This window comes from Cricetulus griseus, chromosome 8, assembly GCF_003668045.3.
Source record: "Cricetulus griseus strain 17A/GY chromosome 8, alternate assembly CriGri-PICRH-1.0, whole genome shotgun sequence".
NCBI lineage: Eukaryota > Metazoa > Chordata > Mammalia > Rodentia > Cricetidae > Cricetulus > Cricetulus griseus.
In genome coordinates, this window is record NC_048601.1 from 57,344,831 (window position 1) to 57,360,618 (window position 15,788).

Below are 15,788 nucleotides of genomic sequence, written 5' to 3' on the forward strand. Positions count from 1 at the left end.
TCTCAAATATAAAAGCAACATTTCAAAGAACAACAAAAATTCTATCAAGTAGTATCTCTGAGATGGTGCCTTCCAAAGACAGCATCTTGATGACTTACTCTTCTAAAGATTAAGCAAATGACACTGACCATCAAAACATGACTTCAAAAGCTAGTGGCATTCCAAACAAGATACTCACTATATCGGGGAAAAGATTAGTAAAATAGTAAAAACTACCAATGATCAAATCTAATTTATTTTCAACATTTAAAGGAAAGTAACACAATTTCAAAGACACAGTATCCCTCACAGATACAGCTTTACAATTAACAAAAATGCTTTCCTATACACTTTGTTTACAAATGAATGTCCTAAAATTACAATCTATAACAATAAATACCTCCTAGAAGATATATTAGATTAAAAGAGGGGCAGGGAAGAAAGAGCAGGTAATACAGTTTTTAGCATAATAGTCTCCAAAGTGAACGTGTCGATTACTCAATGTTTTATTGTTCCTCCAGCATTTGAAAAGGAAAAAAGGAGAAAGAAAAAACCCAACCCTAATAGCTCTGTATTTTTAAATTTCTAAGAACAACTTTTGTTTCCACTTCAAAAACATTTTAATTTACATCATCCCTAAAAAGGAAGCTTCCACAATTAAACGACAGTTGACATTAATTCTGAATTCTACCTTGGCAGGAGCTACTTAAAAGTCAAACTACTTCCAACATCTAAGTTTTGACAGACTAAAGGATTTCATTAAACTTCCTGGCTTAATTGTACACCGTAAAAACAAAATGTCTGCATAGCCTCCTTAGTGCTAAAAAAAATAAAATAAATAATAAATAAATAAAAACTAAAAGAAATCAGCAATCAAAAGTCTGTAGTAAAGTGCCCAACCCATGTCTTTGATATAAATTAGGTATTGTTTTTACCAAACAGACACACTGGCAGGCAGGAAATGAGGCATGATTTATTTGCACCATAAAATTGTTTTATTTGGCCAGGTGATGACGCACACCTTTAATCCCAGCATTCAGGAAACAGAGTCAGGCAGATCTGAGTTCGAGGCCAGCCTGGTCTACAGAGTAAGTTCCAGGACAACAGAGCTGTAACACAGAGAAACCCTGTCTTGGGGAAAATTAAAAAAAAAAAAAAAAAAAAGTTTTATTTGAGTAAGTCGCCAACATTTATAAATCCATATTTCACCCCCAAATTTGATTTTCAGCTTTTCTTGAAACACATACAAAGAAATGACAACAATGGATAGTGATTCTTTGTACATAAGCTGAAAGTAGTCAATACCCTGCTTACCTAAGGCACTATCTTTAATTCAACTCACACATACACATTGACTTCCAAGAGACATCCTTCTAGATATACTAAGCTCAGTAAATTTATCTACACAACCCCAATTTCAGACCTTATGGTACCCAGATAATTATCTAAGAAGCAAAGATGCTCCAAAAATTAGACTTGGGTTGGCTCTGAATCAAGCTATGAAAACACTAATTCCTATCAAAGCTTGCTCTTTATCTTCTGACTAGCTTCAATAAAAAAATATCTGTTGCCCAATGACCAGAATTCAATCCCTACCTAGACCCACATGATGGAAGACAGCCTGACTCTCACGATATTCTGACCTCCACAAACTCACTTGGACACATGTGTACCAACACTCACAAACACACAAAATATATAAATGAGTAGATAAATTGGTTGAGTGTCTTGAATCAAGTTATTTCAGTTAGAAAGACATAGGAAATCAAGGCGAATTTCTTTAAAAACCTGAACCCCAGTTTGTGAAGAAACACATTCTATTACTGCATTCTCAAAGTACACCTTAGATTACAATTTGAAAGACTCAAAGTAGAAAGCAAAGACGTTGTAGGATTTACTCAATAGGAAAAAAGCCTGAAATTATAAATTTACAAGTACTAGCTACATATTTCTAGTACCACAAATATACATATACACACGGAAATAAAATATATCAAAAACAAGAGGTAAATTGTACATCTAAATCCACATTCACATGCCATCATTGTCCATCAAGCAGTGATGAGTCCCAATCTGTTACACTGTTAAGACTTGGTTATATATATATATATATATATATATATATATATATATATATATATACACACACACACACACACACACACACACAAAAAACATGTGCATACATGCTCGTTGTATGTTAACTCAGCAGAACAGAAGCCATAGCAAACTTGTGGAAGTCAGAGGACAACGTTGAAGTTCAGTCATCACCTTCCACACTTGAGACAGGCCTCTGCTGTTTTCATTGCATATACAGGCTAACTGGCCTGCAAGCTTCTAGAGATTTTTCTGGTCTCTACTCATTTCCCAATAAGAGTGGCAGGATTGCTGCAGATGCTCATGCCATTCTACTGTCAGGCTTTGACAGGCTTTGATCCTAGGGAATCAAAGAACTCAGGTCTCTACACTTGTGTGCAAGTGCTTTTACTCACTGGGCCATCTCCACAGTTCAAAAGAAGTGCTTTTTAATGACTAAATGATTTTTCTCTGCTTTCAAATTTTTATTTTATCTTATTAACCCAGGACTCTGTATCTTACACTTGAATAACTAGGGAAGCTTCCAGTTAAGTGGCCTACCCCATCTCCCTTTTTCCTATTTATCTACACTTAAATCTCTCTGAAAATACTTTGAATGTGTCAATTCACATATCAAAAAATTTAATTAGTTCCCCAATATCTTCTACCTCAAATCTAAATTGACAATAGCTTTTCAAGGAGGCCTTGCATATTTATTTCTATTCTAGTATGTTCTTCACTGCCTCTTACCATAAGGCCTTCTCTAAGAACCTTTGCCTCTACATGTTGCTGTTCCCATCTGAAATGCCATCTTTAGCCTTTAGAAAAGCATATTAAGCCTTTCTCATCTTTCAAAAATGTCTTCAAACTACTCCATAAAGACTTCTCTTCCAGATCACTCTATTCCAAACAAACAGTCCATCTGGTACCAGCCTTATAAACCTAGACTGTAAAAGTTTTCTCAAACCAAAAGCAGACTTAAGCTTTTCTTTTTCATCACAAACTGCTAGATACTCTACAGGCACTATAATGCTGGCCTGACGGCTACAAATCTGAAATCAACATAGAAATAATATCGTTCCTCAATGTCATGCACAAATGGTTAACTATCACCAAACCATTTGTTCTTTTTGTTTTTTCTAGACAGGGTTTCCTCAATGTAGCCTAGCTATCCTGGAACTCACTCTGTAAACTAGGCAGGCCTCAAACCCAGAGATCCACCTATCTGTCTCCCTAGTGCTGGGACTAAGGGTGTATGCCACAACCATCTACTTGTTTCTAACATTTAAAACATCCTTGGGTATATTTTCTTGATGAGACTGTATAAACTGCTTTACAAAACAAATTTTATATAGTTCTTCATTTCTGCCCTGGAATCTACTATAGCTAAATCAGTAAATACATAATGAACAAAGATACCTTTCCTACATTACAAAATAAAAACATCACAAGATATTCTTCAACTCATTATGACTGATTAAAAGTACAAAATAAATGGAAGTGTTAGTGGTATGCTCAGTTACAATAACAAAGAGCATCCAACATTCAGTCTAGGGATACTTAAAAATTTCAAAGTGCTATAAATGAATTACTCTGAGATTTTTTTTGAATGACAAACAACTTAACCCCCTTTGGTGGAATAAGGCAACTACTCCTGTATTAAAATCCAGCATATTCGTCTAAAATGGATAGATTGCTGTTTTCTTATTGAGCCCAGGGCCCGCTATGTGCTAAACATGTGCTCTATCACTGAACTACACTTCCAGCCCAGAATGATGCTTCCTTTTGCCAGAGTTAACTTGAAGACAAGAGTATTCAATTCAGGTTTTAGACAATTGACTGAAACCTGATAAACGAATACAAAGACAATAAAATGGCAATATTTGCAGGAGAAAAAAAATAACAAGAGAATGAAAACCAACACATAAGTAAACTACTTCAAGCCACCCAGCCAATTCAAAGCTAAACTTTAAATTAAAGCTTCTTTTAAAGTGCATTCCCTTCTCATCACCATCTATAGCCATAAACTGCATTAGTAAACAGAAGAACCAGTGGTTCCTGTACATGTATGTAAAAAGGGGGAGGGGTGATTCCTGCTCAGATTTACCAGTTGTTTATATAAAACAGCATATACTACATAATTCTTCAGCACCTACACAAAATTTTCTCTCTGAATTTCCTGAATTTTACTATATTTTGAGTCCATGGCTGGTTCCATAATCATCACTACATCCTGAATCATTCTGTTATGAAATTATTTTAAAAGTGCCTTCTCAAGAAACACTGAAAAATTACTGGTCCATACAAAATCAGAAACACTTAAAACAACATTAAGATCTTAGAACAGATATATGCAAGGCTAAAATATACTGTCCTTTGAAAGTGTATATTACAAATGAGTTTTATATTTTTAGTCTAATAAATCTTAAACATACTTTCTCATGTAGCACTGTTATGAGTATATAATTATATAAATTTGATACTGTGTAATTGGGACAACTAAAAGTTCAAATAAATTGCAAACTATATACTATGCGAAGTAACAGGAATGCAGAAAGCCTAACATTCATTTCAGTACCAAGGTTACTTACGATTACAAGTAGGTGCCAGGGTTGCAATCAAAATTAATTGGTCACTTAATGCTTTGTTAACAGCAGCATACATAACAGAATTTAGAGAAAACCTGGACGCTGAGCATCATTGTACAGCAATCTTTTAAAAACACTCACCTTCAAATGACTACATTCTACGTTACACAGAGAACACAAATGTGGAAATATTCTTGGAGATGCTGCATAATAATCATTCATCATAGAAGGGGTTGGCAGTCTCTTCATTTTCTGGGCACCAGCTTGTGTAAACTTTGGTAGCCACGAAGCTTTCACAATCCCAAAGGGAGACCGAATGGGCAGGTCGGCCTCTGATTGGTAACTCTTTTTACTTCCTCTAGATCCAACATGTGCATCAGATGAACTGATCACAGTCTTCTGTGGGATCCGCTCTTGCTGGCTTAAAGCTGAAATTAATTCAGATGAATAGGATGGCTGGTTCACAGATGGAGGAATAAGAGACTGGCTCATTGTCTGGCTAACTGTTTGGCTAATAGACTGGCTGACAGATTTTACAGGTTCAAGGACTGACTGTCCTGAAATGTGTAAGCCTGACATCTTGTTTCCACTCTCAACTGGGAAAAAAGACTGACTGGAGGACTCACCAGTAAAGTCCATTTGATGAAACACATCTTCAACAGGAAACACAGAATTAGATATCACATTTGAAGAGGGAACAGTTGCAGAAATGTTCTGCTGTGACTGAAATTCATTCTTGACCTCATCAGTTGGAATTTCAGGATCATAAATACGTACTTCAAGTGGATCTTCTGTATAGCCATATTTGCTTGCATGCCCATAATCAATCACATTACTTGAAACTGCTTCTTTACCAAGTGTTTCCTTATTTCCGCTGTGAGAAGGTAAATTAGGTAATCGGCGCCCCACTTTTCGCATTCTTATATCCCTCAATATTAATGGCATATTTTCAGGAGTTAGCTGTTCATCAGGATAGCGACTAAGTTCTTCGAGATCTTCATTTGATAATCCAAAACTTGCTAAGATACTTGAGGCACTCTCCTTTGTATAGCGGCTCTGTACTTTAGGACTCTGCTCTGTAACCTGTGTTACAGAACTCTGTTTCACTCCCACTGGTGGAGTTATATGAGGCTCATCATCCCACCGACTACCATGAGGTTTCCCCTTCTTTTGCTGTGCTTCATGAAAATCCATTTTTTCTTTGGTTAATCTTGGATCAGTTCGGTGTTGAGTTACCTGAACATTCATTCTCTGTGGTCCCATGTTCTGATATGATTCATGGCCAGGAAATCTGTGTGGAATTCCACGGGCTCGCCCTGCTGGGTAAAATCTTGGAAGACCCATAGATCCAGGCCTCATAAATGGTCCTGGAGGCCTCATCCCAGGAGGATTAGGTGCTCTCGGCCTTTGAAGTGGAAAGGTCCCTCGAGGATTAAACCTGGGTCTCGACATGGCTACTTTCAAGAATGCCTGATTTAATAAAGTATAAGGTGGTGTTGAACCATGTGAGGCAACGGCATTCAGCTGCTGAAGCGCCAACTGAGTCTTAATCTGAGCAAAGTGCAAAGGAGATGGGCCCAACAGAAGTGGGTTTGCAATGCCCAGGCTCAAGGAATTCACAAGTGGTGCGAAATTTTCCAAGAATAACACAAAGCTGAAAGTTAAAACACAAATATTAGATCATTTTAACTCAAACTACTTCATGAAGTGGGTTCTACAGCCAGAGTAAAACATTTTGAAATAAAGCCATGATACCATATTGCATTGCATATATTTTACGAAGTTTTAAATTTTCCCCTAAAACTTTCTCTTCTTTTCGGAATCCAGAACACAAACCCAAACCTCAAGCCAGAGTTCATATATAATGCTGTGCACGACGTGGGGTGCTGGGTGCTGTCCTAGGTGCTGAGATGAAATTCACAAGTCCTTATACATAATCTTGAAAAAGATTGAGGATTTACTTTGTGGTTTTATACTGAAAAAAAAAGATGAAGGCATTAAAATTCTTAGAAATGCACATACATTCAGTATGTGTGTGATCAAACATAAGAAAAATGAAAGAACTGTAACTTCTAAGTTTTATTTAGAGCCATTTTTTGTAAGACACATTCTTCCTTGGAGTCAGCCTTCACATCTACTAAATTCCACATGGCAATTAAACTATACTTATATTCCTGTTATTGAACAGTTGTTTCAGGTAAAGTAAAATTGTGTCACCAAGAATCTAATTACAAAATCTAACAAAGGAGGTGCAAAGGCATGGAATTCCTTATAACACAGATAGCATAGAACATAACATGTAACAAAACCAGTTGCACTGACCTTTCCATTTTGCACTGACAAAATACATAGGCAACAAATGATTAACTTTATAGGCAATATCTATAAAGTGTTAGTTGCTGTTCTAAGCACTTTACATGGATTCACTCATTTAGTTCTCACAACTCCCAGAGATATGCATAGTTTTACATTGAGCGATTAAGTAACACATAGACATATGATGCTGGGATTTGCATTCAAATCAAATTCAGGCCCACAATCCATGCTCATAACCACTAACAGATGTGAATAACACTATCCTGCAGGTCTCAGACATTAAATTTGCTAAAAACTGGTTACTGTCCAAATCCTCACATTGCTACACTACCCAGTCGAACCAACTTCAACTATCATTCAGGACCAAGGTCAGCAGCCACATATATGGCTTATTTTTTAAATTTTTTTCCATGTGTTTAATTACATACATGTAAGTATGAGTGGCTGAGGAAGCTAGAGGCATCAGATAGCCCTGAACTAATTACAGGTGTTATGAGCTGGGTGCCACATGGGTACTGAATCATCTCTCCAGGCCCAAAAGTTTTATAAGGTTCTGGGGATTAAACTCAAGTCCTCATTCTTCATTTATGCTTGTTGGTTAAGATGAAAATATATCTGGGTATTGTTCATAGGGTATTTTGTCATTAGTTCTGTTCTGCTGTGTCTTACAAACGAGGCACAGTCACAATTTAAGTATCACATCTGTGGCTTAAGTACTGTTAGATGCCAAACTGCTAAAATGCTTTTAAGGAAGTGATTGAGCAAACACAATCATAAGCACTACTTGACATCATTAAAAGTAGCATTGACTTTGCTGCTACTTGAAAACACTGGTGAAAAATCATGGCTTCAGATCTAACTTTAAAAACCAAAGATGGGGCTGGAGAGGTGGCTCAGCAATTAAGAACACTTAGCCTTTTCAGGCACCTGTAGACACATACACATAAATAGATCCTTAAAAGATTTTAAGCCAAAGACCAATTGCTATCATGCAATGCTAGGGACAAACCACTGTAAGACCACATATTAAGAACTCCAAAAATAATATAATAGTATTCCCAGGAAAACATCTTTTGGAAAAAATAATCAGATAACCATTTTTTAGGAATACATATTCTACATAAATAAATATATCTCCACAGCATAGCATTGATTTGGTTATAAAAGATACTCTCCTCAACACAGGCTAATAGTCCCATCTACCTTGCTGTCCTTAATAAACATAGAACATTAGGACTGGGAAGATGGATCAGTAAGTACAAAGACCTGGATTTGATTCTCAAAGCTGGGTGTAGTCATGCACTGGGAAGACAAACAGGCAAATCTTTGGGGACTCATTGGCCAATCAGCCTACCCTACTTGCTAAGTTCCAGATCAGTAAGAGACAAGGTCTCCAAAAACTAAAAATATTGGGCTTAACATGATTCAATCATGTTAAGATAGCTTATTACATTGCACCAACATGAGACCCTGAGTTCAAATCACACAAAAGTAGGCATCCCAGTGCTGCAGCGGGATAGAAAAAAACAGCATAATTGCAACTTGCTGGCCAGGAGCTTAACTCTAGGTTCAATGAGACCCCACCTTACAAGAATAAGGTACAAGGTTATAAAACAGGGCACACAAAGGGAAACAACAACTGAAGAACATCCAAGGCTGTTCTGTCACACACACACACACACTCTCACACACACACACACACACACACACACACACACACACACACACACAAATAAATGGATTAGCTCAAGAGAAACTACCTGATCTAAAATGGAATAAAAAAAAAAAAAAAAAGATCATCCCTGGGATTACTTAGTCATAATTACAAATGGAAAAAAAAAAAGGTGAATGTTTATAAAACTCAAATGCTACTGAGAACTGTATTTACCACCTTACTGAGAAAGCACAAACACTGAAACAAGGCAAAGTCTCCACAATACAGGGAAGCAGTACCAAAAGGTAAACAACACTGAAGATTTGGATGCATCCTTGTACAACCTTCTTCGGGTTATATGCTTCTGTCATATAGAATATGGGCCAAAATTGTTTCCATCTCCCTAAAGTGGGTTGCAACATACTAAAGTAAGAATACATCACTAGACCTCAAAGTGTCATAAACATTAAGCTACAAAAGAGCACACAGAGCAATGGTTCTCAACCTGTGGGCCACAACCCCTTCACATGGATCAGGCATGTATCAGATATCCTATATATAAGATATTTAAATTACAATCATAACAGTGGCAAAATAGCAACAAAAATAATTTATGGTTGGAGTCACCACATTAGGAAGTGTATTAAAGGGTCGCAGCATTAGGAAGGTTGGGAACCATTGATTATCTTTCTTTTGGAGACAGAATGACGGTATGAGAATGACAGTAGAGAAATGGTAAATGTAACACTAAGAGGACATGGGAACATTTTAATTAGGACATCTTTTGTATGGTTTTGACCTTAGGAGGCATGTGAAATTAAATAAGAATGGAAAGGGGAGAAATATCTCTATCTATACTAAAAAGAAACCAACGGGCATAACCATATTTTATGCAAATAACCACAATCCACTTAAGGAGAAAAAACTAATCCAAGTAAGTCATGAGTCTACTATCAGTGTAAATATGCTCAGTTTTGGTAGAGCTGAGGGGAAGAGAACAAAATTTTATTCTTTTCACTAATATGGACAAAACAATTCCAAAAGAGTTTACTGTTGCTGAATTGAACAAACAAGTAAATGTTTTCATGGTGTTGGGGACCAGAGTTTTCACTGTGGATGACAAGGAATACAAGTAAGAAATGGGAGGAAGCAAGAATGAAATGAACAGTAATAAAGTACAAAATGCTGTCATCTATAGCAACAAATTAACCAATGGAAGAGAAGAAAACGATCTTCTTGAGTGCTGAGCACCAACTGGAAACTGGATAGGAGAAGGCAGAATAGGAAAAGTCATCATTTTTAAACTATCGGTAAAAAATATCTTAGATAAGAATCTGTGCAAGTGTTATACCCAGAATGAGAGGGTGATGTGCAGGACATTTCTGTTTTCAAATGTCTCTCCGGCAAACAAGTTAGCAAACATATGATAAAACAGAATCACCCATGAAGGGTTAATGAACATATACAAGTCAGATCTGATGCATATCATCATTATGCTTAGTCAATAATATCAAACCAATCCAAAATGAGAAACAGTCTATGAAAGCATTCCAGCTTAAGCAAGTGTAAGAAGACATGACAACTACATATAGTATCTGGCCCTAGGCCAATCCTATACTTCAGGGAGAAAGAAGTCTATAAAGAACACTAACTAATGGGTGAAGTGACAAACCAGATTACAGACTAAGGAATGTTATCAGTTCAACTTACTAACATCTTATCCCTACAATACACATGCTAAGTAGATAAAGGAGCACAATGCACAAATTTTATTGTCAAAGAGCGAGAGAATTCATTTTCCTGTCACTCAGAAGCTTAAATTCACTCAAAATTAATGATCCAACATTTTATGTCCACCACTGAACTATACATCTTCATTGTATCCTAGGTAAAAAAGATGACAAACAAATAAAACATGAGGCAGGCAAATTGTAATTAATAAAGAACATTAGCTGCAAATTTTTATTTGGCCTTTCTTTTTTTACCTCATGTACTCTCCCTAACTACAGTTAGTCAACCAATTACAAAATCCATAATAATCTAATCTTGGTGGAAATTTCCACTGATTTGAACATACTCTCCTCCCAGGCTAGGAGGAATGCCAATGACTGATTTCATACAAAATTGGTTCACTCCCATAAGTAAAACTTAACACTATCAACTAACTTTAGAGAGACAGCACAAAAATGTCTAAAAACTTAGACCCTAACAAAACAAAAGAACTTTGACCATACACTCAATGTTTTCATTCTGATTCTGTTGTTTATTAACAATATGGCATCAAGAAAGCTGAGTGCAATTTGAAATGGAATTTTAAAAAATATTTAAGGATGGCTCAGCAAGAAGTGCCCTTGCTGCTCTTGCAGAGGACCCAGGTTTGGTTCCCAGCACCCACATGGTGCCTTAGAACTGTCAGTATCTCCAATTCCAGAGGATCCAATGCTCTCTTCTGGCCCCCCCTCAGGCACTGCACACACATGGTGCACAAACATACATTCAGGCAAAACATCCATATACAGAAATAAAGTTTAAAAACCCTCAAGAATATGCTGTGAAAATCAGTTAATATTGTAACTCCTGGCATACAATGGTACTCAACATTAAGTAAGCAAACAAAAAGCTTAAGCAGATAGGTGTTCTTTTATTAAGCTTTTACTAAGATACAGACAACTCCTGAAAACACTATTAGAAACAGTAGTTGAACACTTCTACTTTTCTCTCAATAATTCATAAACTGAGATCTAGCAGTTCCTGTGTAATTTTAAAATAAATTTTTATTCATTTAGGGGTGGGGGTACGTAGGTGTCATGCTATAAGTGGAGATCTGATGACAACTTGGGGGAGTGAGTTATCTCTAACACGTGGGTTCTGGGAGCCAAACAGACTTGGCAGCAAACAATTTTTACCCACTAAGTAAGCATTTAAAGTTACATCAAAATGCACAGATTCAGCTGGGCGGTGGTGGCACACCTTTAATCCCAGCACTTGAGGGCTGAGGCAGGAGCATCTCCGTGAGTTCCTGGACAGGCTCCAAAACTACACAGGGAAACCCTATGGGGGACGATTCAAATGTTAATGAGGCAGGGCATTACTTATCTATTGTTTAATGTATAAGAAACAGTGTTTCTTAGATAAATTAAAAAGTAGCTGGGGAACTTACAAATGGACTTAATATTATATTTTATAATATCAAGCAATTATAATAAACTGCTCGAATTACAAATTCTATTTGGATCCCAACTTCAAAAAATTTAATAGCTGCATATGTGATAGAGGAAACTTTCAATACTGTCTGAATGGCTGATTAATAAGAAATTATTAACAAATAAACATTTATTAGTAGTTGTTACTAATGATTTTATATAAGCAATTCCCCGCTAAATATTATAGAAAAAAATTGACTGAGTTGCTGTAACTGATATTAGACTTACTTGACCCAGATGTGGTTGTTCATGCCTTTAATCCCAGTATAAGGAGGCAGAGGCAGGCAGACCTCTGTGAGTTCAAGGTCAGTTTAGTCTACACAAAAGTTCCAGGCCAGTAAGGGTTACAAAGAGAGACTCTGTCTCAACTAAAATAAGACTTGCTTAAAATGGGGTAGAGAGTAGAACTTTCAAAAGAACTGACCATTTGTTACCAATTACTGAAGCTGGATGATAGTTACACAGATAATTCTTTTTATTTGTGATATTTAATTTTTATGTAATAAACAAATTAATCTGGTAGCAGGCATTTGTAAACAAACATTTGGGAGCAGAAGCAGGTGGACCTAAAGTTTGAAGCCAATCTGAACATAGCAAGACCATGTTTTAAAATACAAAAATAATATTCAAACAAAAAAATTACCAATTTTCACTAAGCAGAGACAACTTAAAATGCTACTTCCAGGTATAATAAAAGAAAAGCTATGAAAATAAAAATATAAAGACTTAATGAAGGACTGGAACATAAAACAGATATTAGTTCCTAAAGGCTGAAAAATAGTCAAAATATATATGCCCCAAGATAACACTAAGATCATGTATGTACCTTGGAGCTATCTCTCCAATGCTCCTCATTCTTATCAATCCAAATTTATTATTCTTGATCCTCACAGAACCCATGTGAATATGGGTTTTAATTCTACACCTCACTGTCTCTCATTCTTTCCACTATTCTCTTCTGATTTTTCTATATATTTTCCTCCCATTTGCACTTTCAACCACAAATTTCAAATGAAACAAAGAACAATAAAAACAATAAAAAAGTTGGATATAAATGAGGGCTTATTAACTTTAGTCACACCAACTTTTTTTCTTTAGGTGATCTCTAAACTATCACATTTCAATATTCATTGGCTCCTGTTTCCTCGAAAAACAGGCCAAATTGTGTTACAGGGTACCTATATATTAGAAGTACTCTTTCTTAACATATATAGCTTTCATTAAGAACAGGACAGACTTATTCGAACCTTAATCAATGGTAAGGCAAAGTGAATTAAGCTTCCAGGCTCTGGCACCTATATGCTGAATTCATGTATTCAACACTGGAGTAACACAACTGTTTAATTATTATAAAGCAAGCTCATTCCTGTAATCCCAGCACTTGGAGTTATCATCCTGCCTCTGCCTCCAAATTCAAGGCCATCCTGATCTGATCTACACATTGAGTTCTAGGCCAGTCCATGCTACTTACCGAGAACTTGTAAAATAAAAAAAATCAACTATTACAATAGATTCTGGAAAGTGAAACAAAAGAATGTATAAACTATAGATGCAAAACATTTTCAAGTTTGGTAATTTTCAATTCTATTAATTCAACCTAAATTCTTTTTTTTTTAGTTAAAAAGGAGTATCTACCGGCTATAATTTTCTATAAGATGTTACCTAGTCAAAGTTAAATTTTGAAATAAGTACAACTGAAATACATTAAGAAACATCTATGGATAGGAGCATTCAATACTTCATCTCAGTGGTCACTCATATAAAAAGAAATCCCAAGCAGCAAGTAGTGTTACTTTACAAATAAGAAAACAAAAGTTTAGAAAGACTAAAACAATTGACTCACAAATAATAAATAGTACAAGAAAAATGGATTAGAATCCATAACTTATGGTTCCCAAACCTATTCTCCGTCCAGTAAACTTTTGTCTATTACATAAAAATTAAAATTTCGAAAACATCCTTTTAAAAAAAAAAAGACATTCAGAAAGTGGTAACTGTGACATTTTTTTAGAACTAGATTTTATGATACAAGTACATTCCATAACAAATACAAATATTAAAATATAATCAATATACAAGGTGATACATGTGTGTCAAATGAATACATTTTTGAAAACCAGTTCATCAAAACAAATGAAGGAGATTTTTGTAATTTCTTTCAACTGTTTTATCTTTACCCATTGGTTTCAACACAAATGACAAGACGAGAAATGGCCTAGCATATTTAGTGTATGACATTTTGGATTCCACATATCTTAAAGTACACATTACAGAATATGGGAATATAAAAGTCAAATTTTATAAAGCAGAATGCAATAAGTCCATTAACTCTAAACTGTGTAGTCACTAACAATTTTGAAGAATCGCAATAAACAACACTATTTTTCTGTGTTAACATCCTCATATTAATTTTTTCTTGAAATCTTTTTCAAGTTTGTCATTTTAAACTTCCAAACTGAAGCAATAAACACAACTTCCTTGAAAAACACGTTAACCCTTCATACAAAATGACGGGGGCGGGGGGAGGGGTAGAGATTGTGTGTGTGTGTGTGTGTGTGTGTGTGTGTGTGTGTGTGTGTGTGTGTGTGTGTGTGTGTGTGTGTGTGTGTGTGTGTGTGTGTGTGTGTGTGTGTGTGTGTGTGTGTGTGTGTGTGTGTGTGTGTGTGTGTGTGTGTGTGTGTGTGTGTGTGTGTGCACAATTTCAAAACAGATTAGGAAAGATGAATCCGCAAGGCCGGGTGGATCCTGGTGACGAGCTTTTTTTTTCTTTTTTTCTTCAGAACTTTTCACGCTGAGTATTCCTTCCAGAATCCCCACACTGCCAAAGGGTAATTTTAACACTAAATAGCTCGAGGCTACCATCATTGTCTAGCTCAAAGATTTTGTAATACTGTGACTCCCTCGCAGGCAATTACTTCAAACAACAAAGGATGTCTGAAACATCCTCGGGGATGAGAGTCAGTGGTATAGGTATCTTCTCTGGAACAAAACAGGCCCAAGCTACAAAACACACCAACACAGGCAGCTATATCCCTGACGTGCGGTGTTCACGACTCCTCTAAGAACGTGGAAATGTCACCGCCATTTACGACACCCGGGAGCCGACATTCTCGGCTGCGGTGCTCACCGCCCCGGTGAGCGCTGGGCCCGCAACACCTCGCACGCCCCCGCCCCAGCCCCCTGCAAGGACGCTCTTCCAGCAGGGCTCCGGGCGCACGCGGCTCACAGAGGCTCCGAAAGGCGCTCGGGCGCGCGCCGGCCTCCCCGGCCCGGCTCGCTGTCAGGCCTGAGGAGCGGCAGAACCACGGCGCAAAGCAAGGGGCGACCGGACCTCCCCGAGGGCGCCGCCCGCTCCTCCGCAGGGCGGCAGCATCTGCCGGCTGCGCCCAGCGGTACTGCGGCGCGACCGCACGGTCGGCGAGCGGCGAGGGGCGAGGGGCACAGGCCGGGGCCGAGGCCCACCCAGGGGTCCCTCAGCTCTGCCTGCCCCCGCCGCCGCCATTTTGTGCGCAGCCGCTGCGACACATACAATAGTCGACCGCGACCTCACAGGGACCGGCCTGCGCGCAAGGCCTCTGCCTTCCAGCCCACGGCTCCCCGCAAGGCAGCGGTCCTACCTATGCCTACCGACTAACAGCTGGATCCCATCCGTGCCCCACACAGTTTAGTACGCGGCCTCCAGACACGACGACGAAGCAGCTACCGCCTCCATAGGACTACACGCATGCGCACCTTCGCCTAGCGCCCCTGTCTACTCATCGCGCCTGCGTGCCTCGGGCTCGGCGTTCGCGGGAGATGCTCTCAGCGGCAGGGCCGCCCTCTGCCAGTAGGGGGCGATAGCCTGCAGCTGTAGCACGCTGGGTATCGGGTCTTAGCCCTTGCAAACAATGCTGGTCTTGTGTGGCCTCCTCTCTGCCAGGAAGTCTTCCCTGATCATTATTCCCTCAGTATCACAAAGTGACGTTCTCGTCA

General features: G+C 37.9%; 1 protein-coding gene across 9 annotated transcripts in view; it reads right to left on the minus strand.

Annotated features, from left to right (window-relative positions):
- Window positions 1-15,566, minus strand: part of Znf638 (zinc finger protein 638) — a 69,612-nt gene extending 54,046 nt beyond the window's left edge. For 7 of the 9 annotated variants that reach the window (XM_035448887.1, XM_035448885.1, XM_035448883.1 and 4 more), the window contains exon 1: window positions 4,785-6,297. In XM_035448887.1, coding sequence (XP_035304778.1) covers window positions 4,785-6,095 — 1,311 coding nt within the window. In that variant the 5' untranslated portion in view covers window positions 6,096-6,297. Of the gene's footprint in view, window positions 1-4,784; window positions 6,298-15,433 lie in introns of those variants that run through there. The other 2 variants (XM_027428560.2, XM_027428562.2) reach the window with 2 other exon arrangements.
- Window positions 15,567-15,788: the final 222 nt, after the last annotated feature.